Source organism: Metopolophium dirhodum, chromosome 7, assembly GCF_019925205.1.
Source record: "Metopolophium dirhodum isolate CAU chromosome 7, ASM1992520v1, whole genome shotgun sequence".
NCBI lineage: Eukaryota > Metazoa > Arthropoda > Insecta > Hemiptera > Aphididae > Metopolophium > Metopolophium dirhodum.
Window position 1 is genome coordinate 3,873,216 of NC_083566.1, and position 24,924 is coordinate 3,898,139.

The 24,924-nt window shown below is 28.4% G+C and overlaps 1 protein-coding gene across 1 annotated transcript in view; it reads left to right on the plus strand.

Moving 5' to 3' along the window:
• The window catches only part of LOC132948901 (glutamate receptor ionotropic, kainate 2-like), a 236,487-nt gene that overhangs the window by 128,648 nt on the left and 82,915 nt on the right, over positions 1-24,924 (plus strand). Inside the window, exon 2 of the mRNA XM_061019589.1 lies at positions 15,147-15,308. Within this exon, the coding sequence (XP_060875572.1) occupies positions 15,147-15,308 (162 nt within the window). The remainder of the gene's footprint in view (positions 1-15,146; positions 15,309-24,924) is intronic.

Genomic DNA, 24,924 nt, shown 5'->3' on the forward strand with positions numbered 1-24,924 from the left:
CCTGTTAAATATATATAATTTATTCCAGATAAAACGTTTTTCTATTTATATTTATCAACACACTGACTAATGTTTTATTTATAAAAACTATTTTGAATACAAATTATTAATATATTAATAATATAATTATAGTGATTATGTTTTAGGTTTAAAGTCGAAAAAAAATATGAATTTAATTGTTTGGTTGAATATGTATGTATTAAACAAATGTTATTATTTTTGATGTATTTTATAGCTATAAAAATGGTTTTAAGTCTTAACACGTAACCAATACCTATAATTGTTTATATTTTTTTTTCTAAACTCTTAATACCAAATAGAAATCTAATATTTTTATCTTTGACATAAAAAAAAAATGTTCAAGTAGGTAATCGTTGTTTTATTGTTATAAAAGATTTCATTGATTCAAGTCTAAAATTAAAATGTTCATGCAAACTTGTAGTTAAAAATGTATAATGAAAAAATTACAGTTTATCATAGTTTGTTTATTTTTATACCAAACTATATCGTTATTATTTTTATAGCTTCATTAATTATAATAATTTAAAATAAAAATGTAATTCAAGTACAAATTTGTAAAATGTAAGTTTTTACTAAGAATTTTATTTGTTTAACATTAAATACAGATTTTAAGTTTCACACGTTCATTAATTTACTTCTTTTGGCAATCTAAATTAAACGTAGGTATTTGCTTAGTAATAATCAACTGCCTTGGAGGACAACAGTCGTGCAGATCATATAATATTATACACGATAATCAACTATATTATTATATCACTATAATATAGGTACTAATGAAACATTCAAGCATCATATTATTATATAAAAACAGTTGATTTATCTTCAGGCACTCATGATAGTAATTTTAACTTATAATAGTTATTACAAAATATATATATCTATACAAATATTGAGCGCCGTCCTTAACGTTGGATCTTGATAAAAAAAATACAAATTTGTACATGAATCCTTAAGAGTATACCTACTACAAAAAATGATTTAATTAATTTAATATTTTTAAAAAAAAATAACCATAATATCTATAAATATTGAATATACTATGAAATATTATGTTTTGAACATTGTTTGTACATCTATATAAAAAGTTAATCAATTAAACAAAGTAATCAGAAAATATTAAAATCTGTAGTGATTAATTTACGAATTGAACTAAGGTTGTATATTCCACTAATTTAAAAATAAAGTAAAAAATAGTCTGTTATAAAAATAGAGTGTATCTCAGACACACAAAGTTGCTGCGTGAAACTTTTAGAAAACTTATTGTGCAAAAAAATACAGTCGTCATACTTGTAGTAAATTTATCGCGTTGATGAATAATTTAATAATAATATCGAATATACTCAGTAATTCAGTGTCTAAAATTAGTATACTAAAAGAAGACACATCTTAAAAAAAAAAAACTATGACATTTACAAAATATAAAGATATTATGACCAAGGTCATATTGTTAATTATTAAAAAATGAACAATCAGTAGGAAAAAATAAGGTACATTTTCTCTGATAAAAAAAATGATATCACTTACACACGAAAAAATACAGCCATAATAATATATTTGAACTATATTGATGTGAGTTTATTATTGTTATTATATAACTTTTATATAATAAAAGTCAAAAGAAAGTAAAATATTTTTATTATAAATACTAAAATATCTAGCTACATTAATTGTACCGTTTCATCTCTTATATTTTATATAAGTAGAAACTTTACTAAGGCTTACTAAAAATACAGTTACCGTTAATTGTTTATATACTCTTCATTATTTTTTTTAACAAATGTTTGACAAAATATTTGTTCTTATTTATATAACAATACTATAAGTAAGTAATCAAATTCATATATAGAGTCGATAAATGACTGGATCTATTTCCCTCAACATAAGTAGTCTTTGAACAATAACCTGAGACAATTTTAACTATAAATAATACGTAGGTAGACTTACCTACGTACACTTAAACAAGAAAAAGAATTCACATTGTAGTATTAAAAGGTGAAGTGGGCGTTTAGTGAATAAGCTCATGATACTACAACAGTATTTAAGTAATTTTTCAAACTTTTACGCTTAAAAAAATGGAAGAAGTTTTCAGATCTGAATACTTAAAATAATAACAAATGTATCGCTAAAAAATAAATATTTTTATAGAGTATAAACTTTAATTTTTTTTTCGACAGTGTAAAAAACGTAAAATACTGCCCTAAAACAATTGAAATCAATCATGAAAACAGCTAATAAAACAATCTCACAGTTATTGTAAAACAATAAAAATATGATAAATCAAACCGATCGCTGTAAAATATAATTCTTATGATATTTGTTTCAGAATACTCTACTATTGGTAATTGCCAACGTTTACCTACCTAGTGAAATATGATATATATATTTTTTTAATGTGAATTCTATGTTATATAAGATATTATAAAATATAATATACTGATAAAGGTATATTACAAAACACAAATTAATAATGATCGAAAATAATATTTTCCAGACAAAAACAAGTTATAATTTTGATACTAATATCACCCTATGCCGATTCGCTCTCTTTCACTCCAAATCTCAAGTATAATAATGAAACATACATAATATTAAAAATGGATTTCAGAGACTTACTTCAAGGATTACATATTTATATTATTAGCGTGTTGTATGTTACCGACATTGTTTATATTAATTCATAATCTGTTTTTTATATTATGTAATAGTTTATTGTATACTATCTAGGCTTTTATGGAATGATAAACATTCACCAGTTAATGTTTATAGTAATTATATTTACTATTATTCTGCATTAAAAATAATACCTAACGCAAACCAGACTATGTAATTATAATTAAGCTCGGTAAAGAGGTATTAATCGATTTTCTAATGGTATACTGGTAATTTTATCAACTTTAACACCGGGTGTCAACCTGAATTTTAACGTATTTTTTATTATTTTTGGAGAACTTTACCATGATATGCCACAATTTTTTATGTGTATAGTTTAATTAATTTGTTTTACTTTAACCGAAATAAAGAAACTTCGCTTTGATATTACTACATATTTTAATTCATGGTGACTGCAGGTGACTGTTATATTTCAAGGAGTTGAAAAAGGTCACTATTATAGTATTTTAATAATCAACAAAAATGTTTCTGATTGAATTCTAATGTAAACTTTAATAAAACAACAGTAGGTATTCTAAATTATTAAAAATAATCATAGAACCTCAACAAATGCGCAAATTGTTATTATAATATTTGTGTATTTCTCTTGTGTACCTATATGGTAAGTGGAAGTTTTGAGAGACACTGGCATAGATGCTTTTTAAATTATATAAACAAAATCTACATTTTTTTTTTAAATTGGTTGCACTGTAAACTTTGAGCTAGTGGTTTTTCCTTACCGATTAAATGAAAACATGAGAAAATCAAATCAAAAAAATTATCTTCGTAAAGTACAATCTAAATAAAATGTGCTACCACCAAGAAGCATTATAATCACGAGTTAAACGGATCCATCGTTCTATCCAACATAAAACATTAAAACCACAGACATAAAAAAATAAAAATAAATGTAATAATAATACACTCTTTGCTGACACGTAGAATCCGAAATAAAATTTTGTTTTCGTGTATCTAAAATATAATGGGTCGTATATTTGAATAAATTACGGTAATATTATAGGTACCATTAACACAATGTGTAGTAGAATAAAAATATGGTTCAGAGTGAATATACGGTTAGCAAAATAATGGGTAGGTACCTGTAATATATTATTATTATGCAGTTGTTATTGTTTTTGGTGTTAATGACGACATTTTTTATTTAATTTTTTGTTGATCGTGACGTTTTAAAAGATGGTATAAATAACAAAGAAAGATCGAACGTCGACCAACGAATCCGTTAAACGAGTGGGATTCTGGTGGTCTTCTATAAAGTTCAATTTTATGACGGTATTAGGTATCAGGGTAATATTCTTATATTCTACGACGACTGTTTGTGGTGAGATTTATTGGCCATTTTCCTCCAAAAACAAGATAACGTATTCATCCACAGACCATTTTCCTCCACTATCTATTTTCCAGCGTTATCAAAATAATAATATCTTTCTATTTATTTGTATAATAATATACAAACATCATAACATCATCGTAATGATATGAAAATAAATGTATTCTTTTTTATAATAATCAATAACTATAATAACTTAAAATAATATAAAATACTTTTTTTTATATAATATAATGATTTATAATACAGAGTTATACTTATATTATAAGAACAATTATCTAATAATTTGTGTAGTATTCGACGACCAATGTATAGATGTATTTGTATAATATTATGTTTTAACACTATACAACATAGCTAACATTTAAATTTTAAATATGTTTAAACATATTGTATTAATTTGTTAGTAATTAGTATAATACTATATACCAACTATACTATTATACCAACTCGTTTTAGTGAGTCAATCGCACCGTAACTTATTGATACACAATTTTAACACAAAAATATAATATTGGCTTATAAGTGAAATTATAGTCAACGTTTTGACATTAATTATTTGGTTTGTCTTAAATTTTTGTATGAGATTATGGTGCAAATTTTTAATATTATAAACGAAAGTTTTTAGTTACGTAATGCCCACGTGTGCGTACCTACCTCAATTTTAATTAAATTAATATTACGAGATTATCAACTGTTAGTGCAATACTCAATAAATACACACAGACATACAGTAGAGAATAGTTATGAATATCGGCGCTGGTAAAGTATAGACAAAATATCGGATATAATGGCCAATGATATAAACCTTAAGAATAATATATTATAAGGTTTAATATAATCTTAATATTTGGAGGGAAATAGACACGTTTCTAGTCCAAACAATGTGTGAAGGAAAATGGAAAGTACCTTAAATTTTTTTTAAAGGAAAACGAACAATGAAATAAAAAATAGTTCATTTTTTTTGTTGAGGTCCTGCCCGGTTTATTATTAGCGTATACGAGTGGTAGGTATTTGTATGTGAATATATATTGGTATGAAAGCACTCGTATAGTTATTTATATAAGTCTTGATGAATATGTATAATGTTTGTAGTCCCCTTTTTTACCTAAATAATTATTCCTAACTTGAGGGATAACAATAATGGGATGGAGTTCGATGATCGAGATTACTACTTTTATATAATATGTACTATTTCAAAGATAGGTTTTTTAGATGTGAATTTTATTTCGACTGTTCAAATTAATATTTAGAGAAAGTTTAGAGATAAATACAATAAACTAAGTTAGTATTATACCAACTCGTTTTAGTGAGTCAATCGCACCGTAACTTATTGATACACAAATTTCAAACTACATAATATATTATGGTAAATTGGCGTTTATGCTTGTCAAAGCATCGTTTACCTTTGATATTCAAATTATCGGATCTTCGATTATAAACCACGAGCCGTTTAATATCGTCATGGAAAATTAATGGAATAAATAAATAATATAATGAATACAAATTACATATGATTCATATGTCGTTGGACACATTTTATAAATGATATAAAAATGGTTAGATGTTTGAAATAAAGACTTAAAAATTAAAATTGGAATTATGAATCAGTTGTGAATTCACAGTCGTAAGTATGCCTAGCTGGTCGATGTCATAATATAGTAAACAGTACTAAACACTGATTAGATGAGATTATCTTAACTTTCTACAATGTACAACCCAACGTAATATTATATAGATATTAAGATATTTATTGGTTATTACAAAAACCGTGATTTTCGCCAAAATTAATTTTTTCAATTTCTAATTTGGAAATGTATTGCTATAGTTTCAAATATTTGTTTGGGATGCAGTTTACGATGGTTACATTTTCTACCGATGATAAGAAAAGGAGTGCAGCTTAAATTATACCCGATTGTCCTAGTTTTACTGGGTACATTTTACAATTTAAAAAATGTGCGCAGTATGCGTATTTCTCTCTGTCATAATATAGTAGTTTGTTCCACGGAAAGGATATAATATATTAAATATTGATATTAAGATTAAGACGAATGTTGTTCTACCTAATGATTAAAACACATGCGCTTTATCTATGATTAGTATTCTGGTGTTCTTGTAGTGTTCTAGCATCGAGTTCAGCCTAATCTCAAATTTCCGTAGGCAGAGTATACCTAGGGCTAGAGATTATAAGTATACATACAGCTGGTCGAACTGTAGGCATAATGTGAATATTTCAAACAAGTCGAACAATCATATTAAGTGAAAACATATAGAAAAACTTAAAGGTCACAATGCACGATAAATTGTATTGAATCAAAATAATAATATTATTGACAGTGTATTGATGATATTGAAGGTGCTTTTTCAATTAATTGACAATATCAAACCAGTTTTGATATTTACTAATGAATAATTATCTATATAATACAATATTGGTCGTGTATATGAGATCCCTTCTATCACTAACAAGATGGGTTTGCGATACTATGGTTGAATAGTATTTGTACGATTAGTATTTATTTAGGTACATAAACCGCAATGTGATTTCTGAATGTTTGTTTGAATTTTAATTACCAAGGTATAGGTGTGAAATAAGAAAAAAAATAGGTGATTCACCAAGCATGCTCAGTACTCACCCCTTCTAACTTCAAAAATTCAGTTATTCAAAATCTGTTATTTTTTCTTTTGAAAATTATTCGTTTAATAATTTACAATTAAAAAAGGGAGTTCTCATTTGAAAAACGGAAAATTGCATTGACAATTCTTAAGTTGTACAACAGAATTCAAGAATTTGAAAAACGGGTTTGGAGCACATTTAAAAATTCCAAAAATCAGAATCTGAATGATTTCGTTATTAAAAGAAACAACGTAGGTGAGCATGCTTGGAGAATCACCATGTATATGTAGCATTTATATAGCTCACATACATATTATAGACATAATTTATATAGGTAGTGTACCACAAATGTTTTAGATACAGATAATTTTTTGTGAATATTTATAAAATATCGGGTCTTGTTAGTGACTATGATAAGTTTCTTTTTTTGCTATTGATTTATAGAGAAACTATAATACTATAGCATTTAATATCATGAAAATCAGAGTTAGTTTAGGTATTTATATTTTTTATATTAATTGGCTTTAAACATAAGTAGGTTTTTATCTCATATTTTAGTATCATACGAAATCTTTAATTTAAGTCTAAATATAATAAAAACGTGACAAACATTAAAGGGATACGTTTTTAATTAAATCGTTTTGAAAGTACCTACGTTATTATATTTTTTTTTTCAAATCATTTTATTTTTTTATTACGTCTCGACAACGTTGTTATTGGCGTTCAAAATAATTTTATATTATTTTTTTTAAGCTTCATAAAAATAAACGATTCTTCAGTAGGCATCGCAATTATATTTTCTACTATACAGGTATCCGATGAGGAGCACAACTGTACATTTCTAATTTGATTTATAATAATATGCCAAACGTCAAAGATAATAAATCCTAACCTATTGCTTTTTTTCCTCGTTTATTTCCTTGAGTTTTGTGCCGATTGTGACGAGCATGCTAAACTTACGATGGTTCGTCACTTATCACAACGATGGAGTGGAATTTACAAAATAATTTATTATTATTTACTATAGTGATTTAATAATACAACAGATATATATAATTAATCAAATAAAAACGCGTCCTGCTTATATGCCACGTTATTAATATAATTTCAGTTGGCATCATTCCACTAACACCAAATGTATAGGTGCACATAGTAAGTCATTTCCACTTGATATTCAGTAATTTGTTGCCTAATGCTCTTCAAAAAATACAAATAAGACCGGTCCTTGGATTCTTACCGCAAGTAATTCTCAAACGCCGAGCTTTTGTGACAAAACACTCCGTTTGGTGAATTTATACTAACATGAAACCAATTGAACAATCGTGTATTTTTTATGGATATTAAAATATATTGACTTGGAGGGAAAATCGCTTCAGAGGATTTTGATCCCATAGTTATTTGACCAAACGATTTATAACTATCGTAAAATTATAATATAATTGAGAATAGAGATACAAAATTTGTCAAATAAAAATGCATCCTGTTTATATGTAACATTATTAATAAAATTGCAGTTTACATCAACTGTATAGGTACCTTATACCTTAGATAATACATGCTGGATAGAGTTATAGTTTAAACTCTTGAAGCCGATTTGGTCGGCTGGTTCGGCCTCGATATCGCCACTGAGGATGCGCAGAACATTACCGCAATTAATAATTATGCTACCCCGTCCCGCATTATCTTTTTCATTTCTGACGCATGCGCAATAAATTCAGTGCTGTTCGACTATTACTCAATTACTACCATGATTTAAGATATTAGATTACCATGTACATGTGCAATAGAATTTCAGATCGGGCGATCGGTTATTGAGTTTCAACAATATTATTGTATGACAATGGATTGATTGATGAATACCTAATACACAAAAATTATATTATTTCTGAATGAATAATATATGATTTTTTTTTTTGTTGAAATGACAACACTGCTATGATGATGGCTGTGACCGCTCCACCCAACCCCGCCAACCTGTAATACTCCGTCCATGAGTATGAGATCTATGCTAGGTCCGCATCTTATTCAGCCGTTTTTCACTTGATATCCAGTTTGTTTTCTCTACAGAAAATACCAATAAAGATGGGAACAAGTCACAGAATAGAACAGTCTGTAAATTTGTTAACGCAACTGTAACTTATTCATTCTGTAATGATTTAATTGCGTGTAAAAAAAAAAAAGTTCCATAAAAGATTTGCACTTAATTTGATAACCGTGGTTATCAAATAATTTATACCACCTTTTATTTGATTATAATACGATATGATATTTCTTATCACCATATTAACGGATCTGTAAAAGTTACAGAACCATAATCGGACCTATACTTTAGTACTTTACAGGTCCAGTAGCCGATAAATTACAGATCCGTTAACGCTAACGATCGCTTCAAGCAACACCCAATTTTATTAACAGAATCGTTAGTGCGATAACGGTTCAGTAAGTCGCTACACATTTATGCAACCCTTCCTAAGACATTAAGACGCGTTCTTGGATATTTACCGCAAGTAATTCGAACGCCGAGCTATGGTGACGGAAAAACGCCGTTTGGTGAGTAAAACATTAAACTCGTCGTCGAACATTACCAAAAAAAAAAATTGCTTTACGACTGATTTACTCGTACCTAACCTTCAGCTGATAATGATTGAATGTCTGACACGGTTCGTATGCTGCTGATTGACAATGCAGGACATTACTTAAGCGTCTAAATTATTAAATTTTTACCATTGTACAACCTGTCAATGTACCTTACCTATAATGTGTCACGCACTCGGTTTTGTTTTGTAACCGATCAAAATCCACCGCCAATTGATCCGGTCTCGGATCTCCTGATTTGTTTTTTCGTAGCACGACAAAATATAAATCTGTGGCTTGGGTGTTTTGGAACGACACACATATTTAGCCACCGGCAATGGATTTCCCGTCGGTCGAGCGGCGCGAGCATATCGTATGACAATACGCGTGTACGGATTACTATCCATACACATATAACATAATAGACCAGGAATGAAAGCTGTTTTGTGTGTAATACATTGAAGTCAACATGTGTGCGAGAGAGACAGACAAAGTAATGCTATTGTATCCCTACGTTAAGTTACAATCTCCTTGATAATATTAATCATCAAATATGTATTGATTTATATGGACATGTAGTACTATCACAGTGCAATGGTCATGTTTAGACGTCGTTTTTATTTCGTATTAACACGCCGTGGTTCGAATACCTGTATTATAGCCGAGATTGATCGTAAAGTGGCAAAGTGCCAGCATAGAAGGAGGTCCGTATAATATCGAAACCGATTCATGGAATCGCTTCAAGTCGATATAATTTCTTACTCCATTCCCGGTTGCTATAGACGAACCATGACAGAGAGCGTAAGATAAATGTAGCTTGAGCTACCGTCTGAATTGCGGTCCGAATTCTTATCTTTTTTCTTATCCGATTAATTCTTATCCAAGTCGGTAGTGGGTGTTAAATGAGTTTATGACGAGACGTAACCGTACGTATTTAAAAAATGTTCCTTTCAAAAACGCTCGACGAAAAATGAAATATTTTACTTTTTATCAAATGATTTTACTTTTAAACAGAGCGGTCGTCGAGTGTGAAATGCCCCGGAGTTGCAAAAGTTGTAATGCAAAATTATACACGCTATTTCAATGACCCACGTGTTTTCAAAATCAATAAAATACGATCATACAAATCATACAATTTATGAAGTAGCCGATAGTAATTAAATAATGATAATTATTATAGACGAAAAACAAATAACTCGAGTATGCTGACGAATTGTCACTTTTGAAAAGCCCAAGGAAAATAACTCGACTAGGGGCTAGTGAAATGATGATTACAATTTTGAATACATTAACAAACAGACGTGATTTAGACAGATAACTAAATAAATATAAATCTTAAATTAAATAAAAATATTTATTAATATCAGGGCTTGGAAGTTATTGTTGCACAAATAATTGTTTGCAATATTTCTGTAAAATATTTTAACTGGGTTGGGTTTTTTCTATAAATCCGGGGTTTTTGCCAACCTTGATATTTATTATAAATATTGACTATTATTAAAATAAAACTTATAACTATTGATTCATGTGTTAGGTGAAGTCAATTAATATAGCCAAACAGATAAGTTGTGTTAATGTAACCAATACGTCAAGTATTTAACAAACGATTGTAAGCAACTTAAAATGTGACGAGGACTCTGGTAAATATGCATTGTGCACTTATTAAAAACTCATTGTAATTTATAAGTGCTGGCAAAGTATTTAGAAATACACTTAGACTAGTCGCCAAAGATATTATTATATGTATAGAAATAAGTCCAATAACTCCATTACTACAATTAGGCATATCTTTACAACGTTGGCAACAACAGATATTTAAGTCTCGGAAAAGTTACGTAATCTTTCATCTACACTGCAGTCACGGCCAACTCAAATTTAATACTTATCATTTGATAAATCCCACTTTCACTTTCTCAGTAGATTTAGATTATTAATTATATCAACACTTTTTTCTCCCCCACCCTTTAGTACGCTCTTATGTTCAATTCACTTTAAAATCGTGTAATAATTTATTTTCTAATTTTTCTATTTTCTATTTATTTCATATTGTATATTATATTTATTTTATTTAGGTTACAATTATTAAAAAAATATATTGTTTTTTTTATCGAAACCTTAATGGAAAATATATTCAATTGGTTATAAATGATAACTTACTTATGAGTACTTATGAGCATCAATAAGAATATTTACATATTCCACTTTTATAATTTAATGTTTTCCAGATGTATTTACTTATTGTAGTTGATGTCTTCGGTAGAAAAAATAAATACATTTTAGTCAAATAGTATTAGAAACAATCATAGTTGGTGAATCTTGGTGAGTTAGACTCTGTACCTGAGATCTGAATGACTGTATACATTTTAAATAATGGACAGCTGCAGTAAGGTCGTCGTTTTTGTTGTCAAATCAAACGTATTAATTATGGCTTCGTCTGACGTACCTCACAACCATCATTTATCACCACTTTTGTTTGCATTGAAGATCAGTAGTATAGCCGTATAGGTACACCAATCCATTTCTTGAAGTTGGTTACTTGCTTTTTTTGCAGACTATTTGAAGTAATTTATGAAAATTAATTAAACTTAAGATTATTTAACTTGATAAAATGACCTCGATTGTTATTCTAGATAGTGCAAAGCGTTAGGTTCTATACTTATCTCATTAAATGCACACTGTAATTGTTATTGTATACACATTCCCATAAAAAAAACTGTAATTAATAATTTGTTACTAAAATGTATTTAATTAACTTGTGTTTTATTCATTATCTTTATCGTGTATACAGTGTGAAAAATTATCTGTTTAACAGATGAATCAGCAATAAAACTAATTTAAATTTCAAAGAATATATTTTTCTATTTTATAAAAAAAATAAAAAAATTAAAAATAAAACCAAAATTGTTGCCGAGGATGTGTTGACAAAATTTTCAGATGTGGATACGATTTGAGTATATCCTATTAGCAAATATAAAGTATTTAAGAAATAATTACGTTATTAAAATAATAATAATATGTGATGTTTGGATATTTATTAGATAAGTACTTCTAACAAATCTTTTAACTTAATTCAAAACATAATAATAGTAGTCGAGGATGATTTGTATGTGTGAAACAAAATCATACTGATACAAAAATTATATGGTTAATATAAATGATGAAATTATTTTAATAATTAATCATTTTTACAATAGGTATTATAATAATTTATAATTTTAAATTTAAATAACTCAATTACTACTCGTTCACATTGTGATAAATATACATCTATATTTAAAAAAAATTTTGTGCTTAAAAATGCACAGTAGAAAACGAAGGTTCAACAAATAGTTCAACTATGCTTCAAAATTCTAAAAAACTAAATTTGAATAATTATTATATTTTTAATAAATGGTGAGAATCATTGGCGGTTAACCCTGTAAAATGTTTAATATACAAATATGAGGTTGATTCAAAATAAATAAACTTATTGAGTATACTTGGAGAATCAACCTGTATAATTTACAATATGAAAATTTTATGTTGATTAAAAATAATTTGTACTACCTGAAAAAAAACCAATTCAATTATTTTAAAAGAAAGTATCAGTTATAGTACTCGCTGTTTAAACTATTCAAATCATTGGATATAAAGAAAATAATAATCAGTATCACCACAATCAACCACAAATACATAACAAAATATAGGACCTGTCGAAAATAGAAAATTAACATCAATTTTAATTTTAAATGTCCAAAGATTAATTTAATTTGTGCTAATACATCTTAATAAAAATTACGATCGTAAGCGGGCGATGTAAATAGACAATAGACATTATTTTTCTGCGTGTAGGTACTACTGGTATGGTGTGTTTAAACACCAACGTAATATTATAATAGGTACTGTTGTTTATAGCTATACCAATGATGACATTTTAAAACATAAACATGTAATAAAATACATTATATTCGTAAGAAACAATCAATCATCCTGACATTGCCAAAGGTAAATCTAAAGTCAAAACTGAATATTATTTAAGTAACTGCAGAAAAAAATCTCAATATTTCGGGAAACCGACATTTACTTACTTTTTTAAAAAAAACAACGATTTTTTAAAAATAATTATTGCAAAAATAACATAATAATTAAGAATGACGTATTGAGTTAATAGAACACGCGGTTCCATAAGTATATAGCTATAGTTTAACTAAAATTGTATGAGTGATTAGCCCGAAATTTTTTCGAAAGTTATAATTTTCCTTCAACTTGAATGAAATATTCAAATTGTTTTCATTCCAATGCTGATATATTATGCAACATCGACCATAATATGAGACGATCATGAAACATGTAAATCAGTCCAACTACGTAATAAACATATTGTTATTCAACACTCTGTATACTAGCTCTGTATACTAGCTTGTACTTAAAATATTCTTCGAAAATAGAAAAGAAATTCCCCTTTGTTACCGACCGTGTAAACGGTTGAATAATGGTTTTAAGCGTTATGTACACGAACTAAAAAGGGTCTTATGATTTCGGGCGTCTGCTTTATGATTTATGAATCGATGTAGTTTTGTAGCATTAACTTAACTTTCAGATTTCCGTCTGTGAAAATTCGAAACAAACATTTATGTTGACTTTGTAATGCATTCAACCTATCAAAGCTGACATTGAAAAACAAGTATTTTAGACTCTATATATTATCATCATAATCTTTAACACGCACACTCATCCCAGCTGACTAAATAATTAAACGAAAATATTTTACTAATTTTTATTAATAACTGATATTAAAGCTTACAATAGTGTTAATATTTAATTTTTATTCACATTTTTCAATTCTCATGTTTGGATTTGTGGTTTATACTAATTTTAGAGTAACACAAATAATTATTACAAAATTATAATGATTTTTGTTATTTTTATTTATATCTGTACCTATATTAAAATGTAAAACTATTTGAAAATTACCATATTTAAATTCTTATATTGTAATATGATAATTGTATTTATTTATAATTTCAATAATGTATTAAAAACTAAAGAGTTTTGTTCTGAACTTGCATCTAGTTTTCAAACATCTTAAACATTTTTTATAAAAAAAATTATTGAAACAATTTTTTTTTCATAAAACCAATAATTTATTTCCAGAATATTATAAACTTTTATGATTGAAATATTCAATAAAAATGGCCGACAGCTGTGCAATATAAGGCTACCTGCCTACATAATATATTCAATATATCACACAAATAATTACATTATATATAATAGGAAAAATAAAAAAACAGTTAAGACTTTGATCAAGTAAAATATAAAGAACTTGTTGAATCAAGTTTGTAATACTATAATGGTGTAGGCAAAAGATAAAAATACACATTATGGTAATTTTACGACTTTTGAGCGTTTATTGTATGTTCAACAGTTGAATTATAGTCTCATTATGTGGTTCAATGTTGTTATAAGGGTATACTATGAATCTACTTTAAGGGTTTAGTAGACATTAAAACCATAGATCATATTTATAAGGATCGAGCGGCAAAAAAAAATAATTTAAAAAAAAATCACACGTAATTATTTATTTCACTTTTCTCAGTGAACCTCTATTTTAATTTTACTCAAACCAAACACTACTATTCACAAATTCGACATGATAATCTTTAGTCTGTTATTCGACTTCCATTCGGTTTCTATGCTATTTAAATAATTTACATATTTTCCTCTCTTTATCCATAACTAGCCTAATAGCTGATTAACGGAAAATTTGAACACTCAAATACACAACCATGGAAAATACGTTAGACGTCCTAACCTTATGATCAATTCTCATTGTACCTACGATGGAATCTGTTTGAGAGGCCCTTAAACTTCTGTGAAACGACAAATATATATATATATATAGTACCTATTGCATTGCCATATTTTTATAACCCTTTTGACATAATGGTTTTTCAGGGGCAATTTTCACTCAAGAAGACAAAGACAGTACCACGGAGGTAGCATTCAAATACGCTGTATACAGGATAAACAAAGATAAAGCAATTTTACCAAACACAACGCTTGTATACGATATTGAATATGTCTCTCCACATGACAGCTTCAAAGCTTCTAAAAAAGGTAAGTACGGCTGGTTACAAAATATCTTAAATTTATTTATATTTTTAAATAAATAAAAATGTTGAGAACATACTATATTATATTATTATCTATAGTTTATATAGTTAATGGAGATGATTTTTATTTCGATTATAATACTAATTTTACGAACCGAACGAATTATAAACGAATTGGTTAATGTGCGAAGAACATAACGTATGTTTATTCCAATAAATGTTGATCAACTTATTACTTAGTCCATAGATTAGAAAGAATAATAAAATCCCTCTCTAGATACCTAATATAGTATATTACTAGATATGTTTCTCTGCGAGGAAAGCTTAAGAATAATATAAATGTTTTTGAGTATAGTGCAGGGAAAAATTATCTACTAGGATGCTATTATAGATTGATTTTTAAAATAATAATTCTTCATTTTCTTTTCTATGGTGATTAACAAAGCTTTAGGTACGCAAAATCTGTTAGAAAAAAAAAGTTGTATCCAGCCCAAAAACATTACATAACAACGTAACTCCCGAATACCAACGTCTCATGGAATACAATGTAGTGTAAAACTACAGTAATATTATCAAAGCGTATTATTGTAGTATTTAAGTTCTAACCGATAATTACTTCATTGTATATGCAAATAATACATACAGTTATATCCACCACAGAGATAAGTCGATAATCGTTTTACATCAGGTCCCTATGACATTTTAATTGAACGAAATTAAATGTAAAAAAAAGTGTACCTATAAGCGAGTTCAACGTGAACATGACGACTATGATGCATAGTCAAGAAAATTTATTGCCAGAACACGAAAGATCGTCATGCAGTGTATGTCCTAATATTATTTTTTTTATCAGTCACCAACACGCAGTGTACACGATATGAATGGTTGCATTGGTCGGAGACGAGTATATTCTGGACAGTGAGCTGAGATATATAAATGTGTATGTGTGGGTTTGTGGGTGTGTGTCTGTAGTAATAGGTCACGAATAAAGCCGTATGAATGTGAAACGATATAATGGTAGGAGGCGAGTAAGTGGAACTTCACATAAATCATTCGAATCTCCCGAAATACCCGCACGTTATTACAGTTAATGTATATAGTACGTTATTTTTTATATATAAAATATAAATGTATATATATATATTATAAACAAGTTTACATTTATTTATACAAAATGTTGAATAGTTGTGGTCTTATACAAAAGATTTCCTGCGGACGTGGCGTGGATTCCGGATACGAGATTTACTCTGCCGTTCAGCCAGTTGTTTAATGTAAATTTTCCGCCGCCGCCGACAATAAATAGCCTCGGGAATTTAGTGACCATTCGCTTACTTACCTTTACAATCCTATAAGGTCTATACTTCTAGTTTGATTAACCATATTTTACCGCATGCCGTCCCACCAAATCTAATAACCGTCATCTAACAGATTTAGCGAGACGATTTTGAATAATATTGTTGCCGCATGATGCATTGTTGAAGTTTCAAGTACCTACCTACGATGAACTGGTGTGGCCCGTTTGTCCCATTTGTACGATAACACATACTTATATTACTTATAACTATTATACACCAATATTATTATCAAACAAATTATGTGGGACATTCGTATAATGAATATTATACATCATTGAAATAAATATTCTACATACTTTCTTTTAGAGGAAAAAGTATAGATTGATATATGTATATTATATACATAATCGAACACAGGTAAGTATTTGGTGCCAGGTATATGCCACCAGTAAACGGGGATTCTTTTATCTATAAATAATAACGTTTTGTGAACGGTAATGTGAAACGAAAATGTGAAATTATCTAGTTTCGATAAGAAAATGTTGTCAATCAATCGAAAAGTTATGATGTATGAACGAGATGTAGTTGTTTGGTTGGTCTTTCTACGCTTTCGTATAGACATAGTAAAATTTCGATTTTATAAGTTTTTTTTCTATAAATGGACGAAATTTGGACGTAATTAGATATTTAAACTAAGAATAATGATTATATTTTATACACACAATGACATTTTCAAATGCATTTTTTTCAGCAAAAAATTATATAACCTATACTAGCTGTAATTAGCTAGGAATTATTCCTTATACCTAGTAAAATAATATTATATTATATCACAATTATATTATCACATCTCGTATAAGTTCAGTCTTAATTTGTGCACGAGTCTTGCTTCTTCGTAGGATCTGCATTCCGTAAAAATGTGTTACTAGTATATACTATAATATTATATAATGTAATACGAGTCGTAAACGTTAATTGTTTTGAGAGTTCAACTAAAATTGATCTCGACGAACCAATATTGAAATCGGATAACTGCAAATATACTATAGACGTCGTGTGTTATTACTTATTAGATATTACTTAATATTATGTATTGCGTATGTGACTTGTTTAAATTTGTACATTATTATAACACAGGTATACCTATACTTACCGGCCTTTGTATAATAAGTTTTATTGTAATAAATCTGGATATATTGTGTTACACGAGTACACGCCCGCTATAAAAAAATACACAATATCATGACGTAAAAGAATATTCTAGATTTTCGTTACCACATACAATCTAATAATAACTACAACAACCATAAGAGATGAACAATAATAACATCCATATTTGTACAATTCCCAGCAAGTACATATTACACAAACCGTTATATTTCGTGGAATCTTAACTCCTTATTTTAATACTGTTTTTCGCTTAGTAATCTCATTTAATAAAACTTCATTTGTTCATCTCGTGCACTACACGCAATTTCCATTTAACGTAATGTAATATAATTTCAAAAAAAAAACAACTTATACCCACTCAAATGTTGTCGTATCGTAAGCCATATTTTACGGGATATGAACGGAGGGAGATATTTATATAATATTATAGTTAATGAATCAGTAAAACACAGCACACTACTCGATATTTTTCCGCTACAAAGAAAATCTATGTATCATAAATATGTTTTTGTTAACCATGAAAATGAAAACGTATATTTTGAAAAATCGGCTGGAAATAATCGGTTAGAAAAATAAAATATCTAAGCCCGAAAACATACTATTTATGTTAAAAAAAAAAAAAATGTCCCAAAATCAATATTGAATTATTGTTCTACTTGCGTGTTGAATTCAAATCAATATTAATGTTTTATTTAATTTCTATAGTTATAGTTTTACCAACAGTTAATTTAATGCATGATAATATTATGTTATTAAAATACTCAGAGCATGAAATCAAAATTCTTACGAGAAAAATGTACTCGGGTTCAACAAGATATTGATACGACAAGTATGAAAAATGTTTATATATTATACTAAAATTAATTGAGTTTTATTGCAATGTTCTTATTCGGCATAACACACGAGTTCTAGAGTTTAACAAACATAAAATATTATGTATGTATTATATTATATAATATAAAGAACATGAAATACATTTCCTCATGATTACTTTTTATGACTAACTATTGGATTTGTTTATGTCGTATCGTAAAATATGCATACAATATTATACGCAAGTATATACGATTTTATTTATACAATCAAATATTATTCATATAAGAATATCAGATATTCTATACAAAATATATTATTAAAACTCAATATTACTACTTATAAAAATAATACCATAAAAAACTTTTCGTTTAATTTTTTTATATCGATTAAGTTAGTTAATTCATATATTATGATAACATTTTGTATGGATTCTAACTATTTTTCAAAACATCAACAACTACTGTAAGTTTTTATGAAAATCCTTTATGGCTGAAGTGGCTTGTGAGTAATTTTTAGACTGCTATTATAGTTCAATCTTGTAAATTTGATTGTTCTTTCCTCGTTGACTTGGCTTATAAGTTCTTAAAAATGTGTGAATATTCAACTGTTCACTATAGTGTATAATATATATTACATTTATGATAAATAATATATTGAGATAATTTTTATTTTCCATTTAAATTTAGGTATATTTATAAACCCTTATTTATTGATTAACTTACAACTTAAAGATCAAATATGGTAAGAAATTAGACGACTGAATTCCATAAATCACAATCTATCATCAACTCTGTGTTCTATAAAACCAATGCGTATGATACGACCAAAGCTCTATGTAACAATATGCGAACAACTTTGCATAATCTTATTTTCATAACGTTAAATACAGTCGCACCTATCTCAAGATAGAACCAAAATAGTAGGAAATCCATTCAAAACAATGTCACAAACACAACAGTGATTAAATAATTTAAAATAAATGTGTAAATACCAAAATAATTAAAGAAAAACAAGTTTAAAATGTATTTGGGCTTATTACACAATAACGTATAATAACACGCCATAAAATACAACAAAGTCACATAACATAATTTATTATAAACATTTTTTATTAAATTTTTACAAAATGTATTTTAAACATGTACTTGGATGTGCTGTTGAATATGGTGTTTCTTTATAATATCATGATATAATAATAATTATGTTTGAAGCTGAATTAAATCGGTATAAGTATTGTGCAGTTAAATCGTTTTTGTAAGTTCCGAAATTTATCAGGTAAATATAAATGCTTAAACAGCTGATCGTATTGATTAGTTTACGCATACAAAATATTATTCTAAAAAATAACTATTTAAGTCTAAAAACGCACACACAAAACTGGACTTTTGTTTTTAAACCGAGAACCTGGGACGGAACTGCTTTCACATTGCTTCGACCCCGTCATTTATTATAAACCAAAATAATGATAATATGCTGATATTAACAATAATAGTGTACAGCGAAGAGTACCATAATTACGGGACCACGTTCCTCCAACCAACGCCCAGTTTATATGATTGTGTAGGGTCGATGGTCACGCTGCAGCTTACAACACAACAAGGGATATTCAGCCTACATTACAATTTAAAATTACCAAAATTACCAAATTACCAAGAACCAATACCTTTCGAGAAATCATCGTGGTCCGGTATCCAGGACCGGCCAGCCTGTACGAACCACCGCTTAGCCCGCCGTCCTTGACCCCTTTCTGACTCGACTCTTAGATACGCACACCGCTAGCTGAATAATAAATAATTACAAACTGTGTGAACTGTGTCGTTAAGAGTTTCGGTTATAACAACTTGATTGTTACTTGCCCTCTCGATAATATTATTGATTGCGATATAATTAATGTTATTTAATATGAATACCTATTGGACGGCGTAGTGTATAGGCAATTTCAGTACATTGACGTGTAGGTGGTTTTCGAATGGAATGTACCATTCCTCTACCGGTAAACGAGTTTAATAATATTACTATCAATATGGGAATTACAATTCATTGGCACTGAGTGTAGAGCAATAAGTGCACATCATACTATTGTTGTTTGAGTATGAATAGGTAGGTTATATCGTCCCGTTTACGAACCAACTCCACGTAATATTATATTGCGATTTGTCCATCGCGTATTTTATTTGGTTAAAAATATTTTCCTTGTTTTATTTAGAATTTTTTTCTTGCATAATAATTTAATATACCACCATCAAATACGAGAAATGTCCATAATCTATTGTCCGAGTACATACTTTGGGCACTTTGAGTTGTACGCATTACGGTTAGATTTATTTTGTCATGTTTATGTTATGTTGTCCGGTTGTCGTGATGACCTACTTCGTACAAAAGTGGAATAGTGCACGACACAGTATTTGTGTGTGGATGAAATGATATTATAATGTAGATCGCCTTGAGTAATAAGAGGCGCTTTGTTTTTCATTTTTTTTTTTTCAAAATTATCTTCTTAAAGTATGGTACAATGATTACGTCGGCGCCTTGTGGCCATGCTTATAGAAGCCCTACAACACACATGCACTCTGATCGATTAGTCGTTATCCGTGATTCGACCTTTACTACTTAATATGTTTACACACGTCTCTCAGTCATAGGTATTTTCGTAGGTATAAAGTTATGTAACATAATCCTAAGTATAAGTTTTACATTATGCTGAAAAAATATATACATCATCCTCTATTAAAAATAAAATGCCTAACGGAAAAAAAAGAAATTTTACTTCGATAATGAAATCCAAACGAGTTTATATATATAATATTTATTAGTTGTGAGTATTTGCAACAACATGTGTTAATTTATCCATCCAATTAATGTATCAGTGTATCAGTGAAAAACTGCAAAGTATAAAATATGTTTATCTAGTCCTCTAACCTAGCGTTTCTCAACCTTTTTAACGTTGCAACCCCTAAAATAGGTGAAAAATAAAGTCAAGTCACTTCACCCCAACCCTTAAAATAAAAAAACTTTTGAGCATAAAATTATCTAAAATGTCACATTAATTTATACTCTTTACTTTATTATTCATATTTTATAGTGTATTTAAACTATAAAACAACTTTTTAATTTTTATCATTATGATTATGTATTAATTTTTAATTTTTAATGCAAACAAAAGGTTGTTTTTCTACATCAGCGTTTAATTATTTCTGACCGATGCGACCCCAGGTTGAGAAACACTGCTCTAACCCACTGAATAAAACTAAGCACTTATGTTTCTGGGTGAATCGTTTTTAGTCACTATTTTTGACGCCACACGCTAACATGTCAAACATTCTATCTCAGTATCTCACTATTCTAGATGCGAAATACAAACACTTTAAAATCATTAATATTCCATCCCGATAATATTATGAATATTGTATTTTTGATTTATCTATATATATATATATATTATATATATAAATAAATGTTTGTCTGTATGTCCATGTGTCATTTATCGGCTAGACCAATTTTGATGAAATTTGTTGTGTGTGTGTTTAAGTGGATCCCGGGATGATTTAGTTTCTCAATTGGACCCAGTAAGTCCAACCAGGGAAGATGCTCAAACAGGGATTTTGAGACTTACGAAGGCAATATTTAATTAGAAATAGTTGCTATTGGTTATAGAAGAAATAATTAGTAGAAATCGGTATTTATTACTTTATTGGTTACCATTGGTTAATCAAGCAAATCAGGTACAAGCATGCATCAAATCAAATTTTCACACATTGTCTACCAAGGTGGTTGAGTTTCACTTACTGCAGTGACTTACACCCAAAAGGAGTTGAACAATCACAATTTTTTTAAGAGTTGTCATTTTTTACGGGTAACAAATTACGTGAAATCAACTAGTTTAAAATAAAAGTGACTATCAAACTGTTTTCCTAGTTAATGCACTATGGTAATATGGGAAAACAATCAAAAAACGAGTTAAAATTGTAATTACAAATCCCTCGTATTTACATTAGAACTACCTAAATAATGCAGTTTGTAACACTTGTAGCTGGCGAGTATATTTGTTTTATCGACGATACATGGTTTACTTAAGTCAAGTCTAATATGGTATATAATATATTAATTTATTTCATTTAAATACATTATATTATTGATGATACGAAAAATAAAGCTAAACAATTTCCAAAAGAAGTTCATATAGACATGGTAATATTTTAAAAGAGTATTCCACTTATAAATTCATAACAAAAATAAACTATATTAAACCGTATTGTTTGAATTAAAAGGGAAGTAATTGTTACTTGTTTTATTAAGGTAATGACACTTAAAATGCTTATTTAAAACAAAAGTGACAATATTAAAGATATTAATAATTAAAATTTAAAATGTTCTTCTAAATTTAATAAATCAGTGAAGCTTAAATGAAGATTTATTTTAATAATCGTCAGTTAATGCGATAAGCGTTACAATCAACAAAATATATCAATATTCAATGTCACAATATCACAAAAGGGGGACGGAGTGACCGAGCGGACTAAGGCGTCGGTTGCGACGTACACCGGCGCCGGTTCGATACCTCGGCGCGGGCATGGCAGATTCCTACGGGTGCCCACTTGAAAATCTGCCAAAACAACACACACGTGTTTACACCTTACCGTACTCTCCCCCACAGTTAAGAACCACCCAATGTCCTAAGTTTCCGCGGGTAAATTAATAACAAAATAATAATAATGAAATATCACAAAACCGATCAAAAATCAAAATACAAAATAGTCTATATACTTTTAAATTTAAAAAATGGGTACTTATCGGTTATCGTGACTACCTAGGGAGACGTATTGAATGGTGGTTATTATTAGCATTGGTGTGGGGATTTTTTTTTGCATATGCTTTACGCTTTATATATGGTTGAACTGAAGAAATTACTTCTTTAAAATGGTGTCAAACACAGTTAAATATGTGTGGCGATACTACTGTGGTCTGGAATAATTATATGCGAGAAATATGTGTTTTAAGCCTGAAAAGTCGTAACGTGAAAATTGGTGGTCCTGGAAAAATAGTAGAAATCGACGAAAGTCTTTTTAAAAGACGTAAAAATAATGCTGGTAGAGTTTTACCTCAACAATGGATTTTTGGAGGCATTTGTCGGGACACGGCGGAATGTTTTTTAGTCGAAGTCAAAGATCGGACTGCGTCTACACTTATACAAGCAATAAAAGATAATATAAACCAAGGTACAACTATTTATTCTGATTGTTGGCGTGGTTATAAAACAGATGAATTACAGAACGCTGGGTTTCAGCATTTAACCGTTAATCACACTTATAATTTTGTTGATCCTCAAACTGGTGCTCACACACAGAATATCGAAAGGTTATGGGAATTCTCTAAATGGCGCAACAAAAAACATAGATGCACTTTTGGTCAAAATTTGGATAATTATTGGATTGAATTCATGTGGCGTAAAAAGCATGGAAATCCATTTATAGGAATTTTAAATTGCATGTCTGAGCATTTTCCTCCTAAGGTGAATTATTAATTATTTCTAGTTTTTACAATAGTTATTTTATACAATTTATATGATTATTAATTATTCCTAGTTTTTATAATAGTTTTTTTATAATTTTTACGGTAGTCGCGATAACCGATAAGTACCAAAAAATGTAATAACGGAATCAGCAATCGAATTATTTGATAATTTATTTCTTCGATGCAACATTAATATTTACAATACATTTCAACCCTCTGAATTATAACGTATGTGTCAATTATAAATACTCCCTTGTAGCGGTATGTAGATTCTTTACCGCATATAGTATGTGTAATAGTGAGTGCAGCATGCTCCATCACGTGTGCATACCTTTCACAAACATAAGTGATGTTATAATTAAATATCAATGGTTTTGAGTGGTTTTGATAATCCCAAAATACTATTATAATGATAGTCAATTAAATTATATTATATTATAACCAATCTAACTTTATAAAATGTAGTTGATTTTAACTCGATTAACAAGCTATACTGTGGTGTAGAACGTATAATACGTCTATGAATATGATGTTCTCAACATTATAATCAACCCTAATCTGTGTACAACACAGGCTATAATTATTATCATTGCTTGTATCTAATTGCATTCCTTAGAGTTGATTGTCAGAGCAGAAAATTGTACATAATTACATAATGCATAATAAACATATTAAACAATAAATAAAAGAACATATAAAAACTTAATTCACTAATAACTTGACATTAAAATTACTTTGAACGCATTTATAAAATAGTATAAAACAATTGGTAAACACATTAATGTTATTTTGAAAATGTTGATCATACCTTTAAATATTATTTGCTAG